This window comes from Anser brachyrhynchus (assembly GCF_964034855.1).
Source record: "Anser brachyrhynchus genome assembly, chromosome: 2".
Classification (NCBI taxonomy): domain Eukaryota; kingdom Metazoa; phylum Chordata; class Aves; order Anseriformes; family Anatidae; genus Anser; species Anser brachyrhynchus.
The window spans coordinates 98,278,380-98,291,034 of NC_137695.1; the positions used below are offsets into that span (position 1 = coordinate 98,278,380).

Below are 12,655 nucleotides of genomic sequence, written 5' to 3' on the forward strand. Positions count from 1 at the left end.
CGATATCAAACAATTGTCTGCAACATTTTCTTTATGGCAAGAATAAAAAGGTCCCCCCAAAAGAAAAGCAACATAATGAATACCCTAAAATAAACAGTGCAAGATAGAAAACAAAGAAAAAAAAAAGACAAAAAACAGAACAACAATAATTTGGGTAAACTTGTTAACCATTCAGGTTGAACAAAGACCTACTAAAATTGCATTAGGGCTACATTTGTGATAAATTAATACCGTACAAAAACCTGCGGGATTTTAATTTCACACAATTTCACGCACATATAAACAACAGCAGATCGATCTAATCATGTTATGGGAAGTACTTAGGATAAAAATTCAGTAAAAGGATAGCGTTACACTGGAAATAGCTCATGAAACTAACTCAATCTTCAGCTGTTGTATTTTGGGCTGTTTTCAAATTATTTAACAAGGAAAACATATTCAAAAGGCTTACAAAAAATATCTACTAAGTTTAATAAATCTTTGTCTGCTGATAAAGGTCACAGTTTAACAATGAGAGGTCCAAAAGACAAGGTGTTTTCAGTGTTGGCAATAATCCTGCAGCCACCTAACATCTGATTTGAATATGCAAATGTGAAGAGTTGAGTCCTGTGCATCTTACCGTTTTCAACAGTATTCAGAGCAGGCAAAAAAACTGCAGCAGTTTCCAACTGAAACAAAACATATGTCTCTGTTGGCCATTTCTGAAGACTTTTCTTAGCATTTGGCTAAAGACTGAACACCACTCTTCCCCAGATAACCAGCTTTTCCAAGCTGGTTGACGTACCTAGAAGAAGTCTGAGTGGCATTCAGCAGCTCTTGCAGTTTGCCTACATGGTGCAGCCAAGCAAGTAAGTGGCAGAAAAGCGGCTGTGAAATCTTTTGTGAGGGAAATGGTACAGACTGCATAAGGTGCAGTTAAATTCATTGTCAAAAAAAAAAAAATTAGAAAAATGTCTTCCCAAAGCAAAGAGAGAACTATAAAAATTGGGTATCTCAACACTCTACTCACAGAGGAAACCATTTTAAAACTATTTTACAATATTTCAGACTGCTGTGGCACTGTCAGTATTATCTCTGTGACCCCAGCATTATCCCTGTAAGCAAAGGAAACAGAAGTGGGGAAATACACTGCTGGGAAAATGGTGATACTAGTGTAAGTGAAGGGGCAGGCTAAAAAGCAAACATGAGCCCTGAGAGTAATCTACACATATAAAAGTTTTCAGGGACTTGCTGAAGCAGAGATGGAAGGACAGCAAAGAGGGAGATGGAAAGGGAGCATAAAGATAGCCGTAGTGAATGCATCAAGTGTACACAGCATACAGTGATATGCTTCACAAAATCTGGAGGCATTCCAGCTCCTTTGTGAGACGAGAGAACAGAAAGCCCTGAGCCCAAACATTCCTTTTCTGATACTTGCAAGGTACAGATGTGAATAGTGATGTAGTCAAAAAAAAAAAAAACTATTCTTTATATTTAAAATACATTTTTCATGTTACACATTTTTAAAATAAAAAATAATATAAAATGTGTAATTTAGTTTTGGAGTATGAATAAACTTACCAAGATGTCAGAAATTATTTCTCATCGAAGCATCAGCGCCTTACAAAGTTAGCATGTCCTCAAATATTTACTGGCAACACCTGAAGAAAAGATCTTCAGCTGCAGTTTGCTGCACTACAAATCCAAACGCTGTCCTACCTTCACTGCTCCACACCTAAGCCTCCGCCAGCTCTGCATCTGCAGAAGCTCACTGGCTTTAAGACAGTATCATTCTTAAGCACCAGGCTCAAGTGCTTGTTAAGGGATGAGCCTTTGAAAGGTTTCCCCTTTATCAATAACTCTCTATGAATAGTCTCAGTCTTGCTAATGGCCTCGGAGGCAGAGAGAGAGAAGCCTTTTCATTCAGAGGTCAACCCTGAACAAACACAGCAGTGCCCTGTCTCCCGATTCAGATAAGGGTCAACAGCCATTCATTTCCCCTAATCAGATCCGAGTAGAAACTTGCTCTGTAGCAACTCTATTACCTCCCTGTTTTCCTCCCAGGCCCCGGGAATAAGTAGGTATTGATAGCTGAGCTCAAATCCACAACGTTTCATGAAGCACTACAGAAGCAGTGGATTGGCAAAATGTTACGCACAAGCGTGGGATGCTGTTCAATCAGAGATCTGAGGATGCGTTTAGAGGAAGAGGTACACACCTGAACTGCGTATTTCATGTATATCTGCCTCTGGCATGCTCCTTCCAGGCATTCAGGAGCATGACATGGAAATGGCTTGCTCCAGGTGACCTCAACCTCTTAAGCAGCAGCTCTTAGAGACCTTTCAGCGACCCTAAACACCCTTGCAGGCTGCCTGGTGCTAACCACTGTGCTAAATGCACAAAGGGGAAAAAGTTAAATGCAGTTATTGACCTATCTAAAAAGAAAAGCACAGACACCTCTGGGGAAAACAAAACAAAACAAAACAAAACAAAAAAAACAATGCAGGACAGAACTTCTAAAGAGAAAGCAGGCCCAGGTCCAGCCTTTATGCTGTTTTTTTCCATCCCCGTATGCATACCCTCCTGTCACGCAGGCCTTCTAATATATGCAGGGACACAAATGTCACGTGTCAGCCCAAGGAATAAGCTGCAGAACATCCAGTACAGAGTTTTCAATTTTTTACAAAAGTCACTATGCAGAGAAGACACCAGGGGAGGTTCAGGTTGGAAGTGAGGAGACATTTCTTCTCAGAAAGAGCAGTCAGGCATTGGGACGGGTTGCCCAGGGAGGTGGTGGAGTCACCATCCCTGGGGGTGTTCAAGGAAAGGTTGGACGTGGTGCTTGGGGACATGGTTTAGTGGGTGACATTGGTGGTAGGGGGATGGTTGGACCAGATGGTCTTGGAGGTCTCTTCCAACCTTAATGATTCTGTGATTCTAAGACCCAGAAGTATGACCCATCCAAGGAAGAGCTGTTCCTCACTTGCTTTCGGTTTCCATCCTGCAGGCTGTGACCTTTTATCCTTGTTTTGCACCAACCAGCAGAAACTTGCTTCATTCGCTAACGTTAAAATCCCACCCTGCAGATATGTGGACCTTATTCTGCTACCCTGGCTTCCCAAACCTGAGCAGGCCAATTAATTTTGTTAAGCCTATTTCAGGAGTGCTGGGTTATCAGGCCCTAGCTTTTGTAATTAAATTTTCATAGCAATAGCTTGTCATCTTAACAGTTCGAATTAAGGAACCTATCATTAACCAAAAGATACCACTCACACGTTATGGCAGAGTGGGTGTTATGGAGAGCGATTAGAAAGGGCAAAAATCAGCTTGGGGACCGCGGCAGCAATACGGAGCGCATTTAGTAGCAATTATATTTAACAAATAATTTTACATCCTGGGCCCGTAATTACTTTACACAGAATTAAATTACCATCACCACGAGGACAAAAAAAAAAAAAAAAAAAAAAAAAAAAGCAGAACTGTGGGTGATCCAAAGTAAATATTTTAATAATCAGAAAAATTGGTGATGTTCACCAATTCTTCCACCACAACAATGGTTGAAGGGAGAGGCTCAGACCACCAAGAAGTATTTTTAACCACGTGGTGCACTAGCTTTTCAACTAGCAGTCTTTCTAGCCTTTTTCAAGTTTACTGCATCCTCCTCCACTCCGCCTGGAGTAAAATGAACCACATTCCATGTGCAAGATGCATTTTTCTTTGAGTAAGTATCTCCAGGCAGACTAAACAAGCCATGAAGTATTTAAAAATACACACACACACCACAGACAAGCTTTTTGCATTTGTATTGGCCCATCTAATAACATACATTCTGTTCCCTTCCAAGGCTTTTCTTTCTTGAAAAAGCAGCCATCAGTAGAGAAGAGTGACAGAGACAAGAAGTTGACCCTAACGCTCATTTTCTATTTTTTCATTTCCAGCTTTTTGGAAATTATGTGTAATATTCACTCTTCTGCCACTTTTATGCACAGATTTCAATGCAAATCCTTGCTTAGAAAGATTCCATTTCATAAATAATGGTGGCAGGGAGTCAGGCACTCTAGAAACAAAAGTACATTAGCAAACCACTTTGGTACATTATATATTCAGTAAAAGAAGTAGAAAGAGTATGATGGTTTAAAAATCACATTGGTTTATTGGATTATGAAAAATTGATAGAAGAAGAGATCCTATGAACCATTCAGAGCCATAGTGGAGTCCTGCTTCCCACCACTCCTATTTTCCTGACAGCTGGTAGAGCTGTGAACTGAAAACCAGAAGCCGCTGAAAGTGAGGCGATCCTTCTTCCAGGACACAGATAAGGGCATGCGCATGCAGGTGAGCACAAAGTACCTGAGACAGAACAAAGGCAGCTGCTTTCTGGGCAGTGGAAGCTGAGTCACCTTTTCTTACCTTTCCCTCTATGTACCAGTTGTCCAGCATTAAAGACGATGAGTGCAAGCAAGCTGCTCTTCTGATACAGTCGTAACACTATCCTCCCAAAGTGCGTGCTACAGGGAATATAAGAATACACTATACCCTCAATGTGCAAGAAATCTATGCTTGAACCAGTGTCAAAGAAAGCATACAACTCTAGGCAGAGCTGCACTCAGAAGGACACAGAAGTGCCAGGACTGTAGAAATCCACATTTTCGCTTGGGTAGCCAAAGAAAAAGGACTGTTTCAGTTTGGTCAAAGGCCAATTTAATTAAAAGAGTAGATTGCACCTTACCCTTAAGGCAGACAGACCTGAGGGAAAGGAGCAGAATGTCCAAGCACTGCCTCACATTTTATTCGTATTGTTACTATACTAAAAAGCTATACAAGTGTGTCAACACTGATTTAAACACAAGACACACTGTTCCACCTGCAGTGGCTGTTTTCAGTGAGGGAGAGGCTAGAAATAAGGAAGGTGAGGAGGGAGAACAAAATTGGAAACAGAGACTGAGGAGATAAATGCAATTCCCAGCCTCACCAACCCAAAGCAAAAGTCAGCATTCCTCTCCACTTGGTTAATTGCATTTACTGATCAATTTCTGTTCCTGCAAGTGGAAACATCTCAAGAAAGATGATTTTAACATTTGCACGCACTATCACAGCATGAGAATGTTACATTTGTAAAACCTCCCAAAGGTTAAAAAGGGTCATTGCAGATCAGTGTACCACGTATACATAGATTTATTTAAAACTTAGACAGAAATTATTATTTTTTAAAATATTTCCTTTTTTGGGATTATGTACAAATGCATTAACAAATGTATATTTATTAACTGCATTAATAAATAAACTGCATAATAATACAACTGGATTACTAAGTTCACTTTCCAGAGAACTTTACTCTTATTATTTCAGTTTTCTGTAGCAATCTTTTGAATTGAAGACAATTCAACTGCTTTTGAAGAAGCCCCTTATAAATTGATTAAAATATATTTTCATGTATTTTTGATTATTCTACCTCATTTTATTTAGATTTTCTGACATAAGGGATGTACCAACACCTACTTCATGTCATCTTCATAAAAACACACTTAAGATATGCCATAACACTCAGTGTTCCAGGCACAGAAGAGGAAACACCATTATTCTTCAAGAATGTCCATATTTAAGATCATTATCACACACCAGCTGTCATGATGTAACATGCGAGATCGCACACATTTTATGTAAAACTAACCTTGGACAACCCTGTAAGCTTCATGCTCTTAGTGATTTAATATGAGTGAATATTTTAAAGGCAATACACCTAGACAGATATCAAATCTCTGTTCAAATAAATTATCATTGATGGATCAAGACAAAAAGATGAGCAATGGGAAACAAACGCCAGAGCTTTTCATCCCAAAATAGTTTTGGCAGTGCAAAACATTACTGCCTCCACGCAGAGATTGCTATCCTTATAGCTTGTACGGGCGGCTGTGCCTGTTCAGGTTTTATCAGCTACTTTAGTAAAGTCAGCCAAGTTGTTCAAGCAGCCACACGGACGGTGCACAAGATGCCCGTAATTGCTCCTTTAAAAGTAAATACAGGTACATCTTTTTAATAGAATTTCACTCTGTACCAGTGACTCTTTAGAAGAAGAACATGAAATCTTAGGTCCTGTGCACACAATAAATATAAACCTATTTGACAGGATTCAACTAGAAATTTTGCTTTAGAAGTCCATGCCAACATATGCCCCAAAGAAAGTGACAAGGGCATACAAATTATTGTCAGTAAATCCATGTTGGGCATACAGAACATTTCAAGGAGAGCCACCTGCCAAGGCAACTGTCATAGTTCCAGAAGTAGCACTGTGATATTTTAACAAGGAGAATGTAAATGACCTGGGGCAGCAGCGTAACTGAGACTCCTCAATGGGATTTCCTAATAAAGTGCTCTTGGTAACTACATCACATCACACTACTCTGACCTTAAGGTTAGGAAAACACTGAAAAAAAGAAGAAAAAAAAACCACACGCAAGCACATATACAACAGATCAGCCATATGGGGAGCATGGTCATTTGCAGTATGTATGAAATGCCAATATTTTCTTCATCTTTAATACCTAAAATAATTTTATTTTGGAAAGGAAAACAGATCTAAAATGAAACTATGCTACAATTGTTCCATTTTATTAATAGTAAAGAAAGAAAAAGTAAAAGGGACCCTGGAATTTTTACCTGTTATGAATCCCTCCTAAAAATGTAAGCATTTTATAATGAGCTGATCAGATGTATTTAACATACTGCCTTTATCTTACAAGTTCAGCTTCTCAATGATTGCTATTACTTACAGTAAATGTGACAGGAACAAACTGCAAAGGGACATATCCAGCAAAACACTATACAGATACCTTTGGTTTTGAGGGGGAAAAGAGTAGCACCACGAACAGTGAAATTAAGAAGCCCCATTTCCTACCAGGGTTTGTCTGTGGGTGATAATCCGATAAACACCAAAGTCTCTGGATTTAAAAAACAACAAAACACTGAATTTTCTTCTTATGGACAGGGCACTCTGCGAGATCCCTTAGGGTGCCAAAACATGGGGCCCTCAGGGTAAATAAGTGTGAAGTTTCTCTTCTTTTTCTGACTGCTTTTTTCCACAAAACCCATAGTATTATCACCACAACTTAGACCTCTACACACCCACCAGCTTTGGTTGAAACCAGCCACGATGCCCAGAAGTTGTCAGTGTGAGGAGAAACACAGTAGCCACTCAACATGAGCCTTAAGCTTTGTTCTCAGAGAAACCATGTTTAAACAAAAGGAAAAAAAAATCCCACAAAACCAAAGCAATCATCAACCTGATTACAAGACGTTATTGATTTTAACCTATAAAGCCTACTTTGCAAGAACCCTATTGACCCAGAAGAAGCGATGGCTGCCCTTGCAACAGTGCTCGGCCTTACACACAGGGCCGCACAGGTTATTTCCTGATCCTCCCTCAGGGCAGCTTTGCTCTACGAGAGCAATATAAAGAAGACTTGTAGAGGGCTGGGGCTTCACCCTAATTGCTTGAGGACTGATCTGAAGCCCATTCAAGGTGGTTGTTGGTTTTTCAAGTCGGTTATTGACTTTTCAGCGTTGGACTCCAGTTTGCGGCCTGCACACCTGTGGCCAGACACAACGCCGCAGATCAGAGTCAGTTAAGCCGCCCGCCATGTTTATTGGTTTGTATCATTATGACTAACTGGAAAAGTAAATAACTGCACATTGAGATTACTGAGGCAGCAAGCTTGTTGTGCAGTGATAAATCTGTCTTACTTCAAAACTCCCAAGTCATAAAATTCCAGACTCTGACACCCAAAGCTGAGATCCCAAAGCTACCTTAAGGCATGCATGGACTTTATCCACCAACGTCACTGTCTTAACATAGGAAACTCATTTTAAACAACATCAATTTTCTTTTTGCACTTTTCTCTTTAGAGAAATTTCCATCTTACTGATCAGAGGAATTTGCTAGAGTAGAGTGACTTGACTGGATGGTTATATCCATATTCTACAACTTTGCATCTCGAATACACCATGAACAACAGGGCCAGAGGTCAAGTGTTTTTACAGGTACCTGCAAAAAGCAGCAATTTTTAAATAATCTCAAAGTGTCAGTGATTTTGCTGGAGTTTCCTAGGAAGAAAGGATGAGAGATGGCTCAACCTCTACGATCAACCTCTTCTAAAGTCTTGAGTACATTCCAAAACAGTGCTGGGGTTAGCTAGACCAAGAACAACTGGCATTTTCTGCTTAGTAAGTGCTGGACCCAATGCATGCTAACTGATTTGCTTGTAAACACACAGCTACTAATACAATTTAAATCTAAATCTTAAAACAATTAATTGCTACACGTGAACTCCAGAGGCCGTGCTCAGAAGAATATTAACAATTCAGAAGTAAGCTCCCAGGTATCAAGCAGTACTGGCACGAAGGTTGGCCATGGAATCACATTTGAGCCTTGTGGTGCATGCACTTAAGGATATAGTATTTAATCATGGAAGTGCTTTTGCTGCCAACACTTTATTCAGCATTCAGTTTGCATGCTCGGTCAAGGCACAGCATTCAGTAGTCACTTTTACCTGCTGAATAACGCAGGCCATATGCATTATTTGCTGAGTACTGCTAAATCCTAGGTTGGATTACAAATCTCTTAACTTTGTTAGGTGCTTTCCAGTGGTGTTTAGCATTAAGCACCCACATATTTTTGAATTAAGGTTATTTATTTTAAGAAACTTTTGAGGAGAGGAGGGTCTATCTCCTCTGTGTCACAGGCAAGGAATGACAGTCTGTAGACACAGTAAGGCCTAAAAGTCTCCACTAATTTGAGGTACCCAACTTAAGGTGTCACTGGTGTCATTTTTTCAGAGTGCTCCGCATCTCAGAGAACTCTGTTCTCAAAAGAAACCATGGCCTCTACTGGCCTCAGCCACTACAGAGAACACTCAGCACTTCTGCAAAGAAAATCACATAAAATAAAGATGCACGCATGCAGTCAAAGAAACACTGTAAAAAAAATAAAAATTACATCAGTGATTTGTATAGCTTCACACAGGGACTCTGTAGCAGAAGAAAACATGAAATCCAACCCCAGCAGTCAACCGTCAATTTCCCTAACCATGAAAGCACTCTCTTTTTCCTTGCAACACAAGTCTTCTGCATGGTTATATCAACGAACAAATGGTTCTACTGGACAACAACCCCCTTCATATTCTCGCAAGACTTATCCTGTACACTGGAGGCAGCATGCAAGCACACAAGAACCGCTCAAAAAACTTGTGAACCCCTTAAAGAGGTTTCTTCCCTTTCAGTACCTTTCCAGCCATCAAAGGTTAAAGTCTGCCACCTGAGAGCTTAGGAGATGACTGAGAAAAATGATCTGAGTCGTCACTTTTAGGCATTTTACTGCTGAGCAGTACATCCCTCAGAAGCTTCACTGTGGATTCAGAGCTTGACATTCTTTTGGTCCCATCAGATTGGAACAGTACTACAGTATTTCCACAGTGTATTTCTCTATTGATATCAGTAATGATTCGGGATAAGCCAAAAGTCAATCAAGTGTTACTGCTTCAGTGAAACTGTCAGCCTTCCCTCTACACGTGGCTTTCAAATAAATAGAGATGATCAATCAACATTCAAATGCTCGACCTATTTCCAGTACAGAAATAAACTGTTAACCCAGGAGCTATAAATAAAACAGGTAGATATTACGCAGAAAATGTTTCAAATTCCATAAGTAGCTGCTCTCACGGAAAGATAGACCATTATCTACAGTCTTACTGCCCTAGGATAAGCAACATGCACTTTTTGAAGATAATTCAGAACTGATTAATCAGTTGTGTGTTTTAACAAGAAAACAGCATATTGACATGGGGAAGGTACCTAAAATATCAAACAAAGTCTTGGCGATGAAACTTTCAAACGTACAATAGCATTCTTATTGATACAAAGCACCAAATTTCAAACATCTTGCAAAATATTATAGCAGCATTGTAGTTATTTGCATTTGTTATTCTCCTGATAGAGAAGTATCAAAGGAAAGAAGAAATGAAGTTCCATCTCTTTTTGCATACCCAAGTATTCAAGACAGTATGCACGCATACCAGCTCATTACTGCAGCTCTCGTCTTATCAAAAGAGGCCAGCAAAACTATTCTTGAGAAAACAGGAAAGCATACTTCAGTGAGATTAATTTGACACTTTCCCCCACTACAGTTTCAGGAATGACAATGGAAGATCCCACACAGTAAGCATTTCTTTTAAAATGCAGATAATGACTCAGAGAATACTAAAAAGTACAAATAGTCATTTGAGTTTAAAAAGCACAACAGCTTTACAATTATTCTTCACCATGTAACAGCTTCGAGAGATTCTCAAAAGATAAATAATTCTACGTGCTTCATTTTGCATTTCTTGTCCACTCAAAATTCCTATTGATGTAGACGGGAAACCTCACCAGCAAAGGCAGCAAATCATTGTAGAACAGGTTCTAATAATAACTAGTCTTAGCATCAATCCACAACACCATACCCTAAACCCTGAAGAATAACTCAGTGATCAACATGTGTGCATACACGTGCATACCACAAACCAACTTGCTATGCAGGCTAGCAAGAAAGTAAGAAAGTAAGTGGTATGCGAAACTTATGGTACAACGAAAGTTCAAAGAATCTTTCAAGAGGAGAATTGATGCCTTCTGAAAAGATATTGGCTTTTCCTCCACAAATTGAATCACTCAGTCTACTGTACTCACCAATATTTTGTTCTCCACTTTATCTCCCTTTGTTTCCAGCTTTACCTTCTTCTTGACCGAAATTTTGATTTTCCTCCCAATAACATCCCTGACACTTTCTGAAATAAAAGAAAACACCTTGATTAAATACTTTTAGCGTCAACATGAGAAGGAAACACCATAGTCCTGTTTTCAGGAAGACTCACAGCTATGCTGCTCAACTGCTTGCACTCACAGAAGTCTCATGCACGCATAACAGTACTAAACACCAACGAACACAACTTTTGTAAGAAGTACACCATCCACACAATAATTTACTTCTGTTACGGTGGGGTTAGAGTTTTCATATGCCAGCATTCTAAACATAATCTTATATTTCTTTCCAGTGCTAGTTACACATCAAAAGCATTCTCAAGACAAGCCCCAGCACCGCTTAGCTCTGCTCAAGGAAGAGAGCGAATTCCTCACTTGCTATTATTCGTACCTGAAAAGCTTACTAAAGCCAATTAACTCCTTGTACTGCAAAGATGCTCACCTTTTATTGCTACTGGGAGAAGGGGGATGATGGATAAACCTAGAGTTTACACATTTTGTACTTGCACATTCAAGATGCAAAGCCAACCGCTCAGACTTCCAGCCACTAACACCTGACAGCTATGCAGCGGATGCTGTGGAAGGCAGTGCTCGTCTCAGCCCAAGTCACTGTAGTCACCTCACAGTGCCAAAGTTGCATTAATTGCCATAATTTTTTTTCTATGTACAGGCATACACACACATAGACAGTCTCTGCCAAGCACCAAATGAACCAGCCTTTTCCCTAAAGGCTTGAACCCTGTCCTGAAGGGAACGTATACACATGGAATCGTGTCAGAAAGCTTATACAACTGATGTAAGCGGTAGATAAACAGAGGAACTCATCTGGATGAGCCAATTTGGCACCTTCCGCACATTTTGCTCCCCAGCCCTCCCAGACAAGGGCTGAGGAAGAAATCTTTTAAACACATTAACCTATTTCCCGCACCACTACTGGAACCTTTAAATGGCAAGTCTCCACCCTCCCCAGACGCACACACTTCGCCCTTGTGCAGACTAAAGTTTAAAGGCTAAAACCGAAGATAATAGGCTCTTCGTAAGGCTTTTAATTACAGAATACTACTTTTTCCATACAATTTTCATCTGTTCGCCTGAACGCGTTCGTTCAGGCAACGCATCATTTCTCCAGCCTAGGAGCTCTGCCTGCAAGGCAGAAGGGCGCGCGGGTCACAAATACGCCCGGTCAGCGCGACTCTCCGCCAGAAAGCGTTCCTTCTGCAAAATCGGATTTTTTTTTTTTTATTTTTTTTCCCCAGGAATTTCAATTTTCCTCTCAGGAAACAAAAGCTCCTGGGCAGCAGCGAGCGAGCCCGGCGAAGGCCGCCCCGAGCGGCGGCAGCCCTGTGGCAGGCTGCCAGCGCGCCCGGCTCCCAGGGCAACTGCTTGGTAGGGAGCCAGGCAGCCAGCTCCCCGAGCAGCCAGGTAAGCAGGGCCCGGGGGAAAGTCCAGCCCCGTCCTCCCTCCCGAGGCGAGCTGTTTTTCCAAGGCTTCCTCTTGCACGAATAACGCCCAGTCCTGCTCTGTCAGCCCCGGGGTGGGAGCTGAGGAGCAAGCTGACCACACAGCCCTTTTCATAAAGCAAAGCCCGCTCTCCTCGCGGAAGGAAAGGTGCTGTGGTGGTCGCTGCTCCTGTACCTCCGCCCCCAGCCTCTGCCTTTTGGTTTCTCCTCTCTGGCAAGCAGGGGATTTCCTCCTCCGGGGAGCAAGTCCCGCTTCCCTCACCGTGGCACCTGTGGTGCAGCGATGAAAAGGACCGCAGGTCGGCAGCCCTGGCGTGGCTGGGGAGAGGCCTGGGACCTGTGGCTCGGCCAGGCACCAGGACGCCAGCTCGCTCTATGGCTGCACCTGCCTGAAAGGGCTGGGGACGTTTCTGTACAAAATTAAGATT

At 41.3% G+C, this 12,655-nt stretch overlaps 1 protein-coding gene across 6 annotated transcripts in view; it reads right to left on the reverse strand.

Moving 5' to 3' along the window:
- Positions 1-12,655, reverse strand: part of CARMIL1 (capping protein regulator and myosin 1 linker 1) — a 202,554-nt gene that overhangs the window by 172,133 nt on the left and 17,766 nt on the right. For all 6 annotated transcript variants that reach the window (XM_080579348.1, XM_080579347.1, XM_080579345.1 and 3 more), the window contains one exon: positions 10,696-10,793. In XM_080579348.1, coding sequence (XP_080435474.1) covers positions 10,696-10,793 — 98 coding nt within the window. The remainder of the gene's footprint in view (positions 1-10,695; positions 10,794-12,655) is intronic.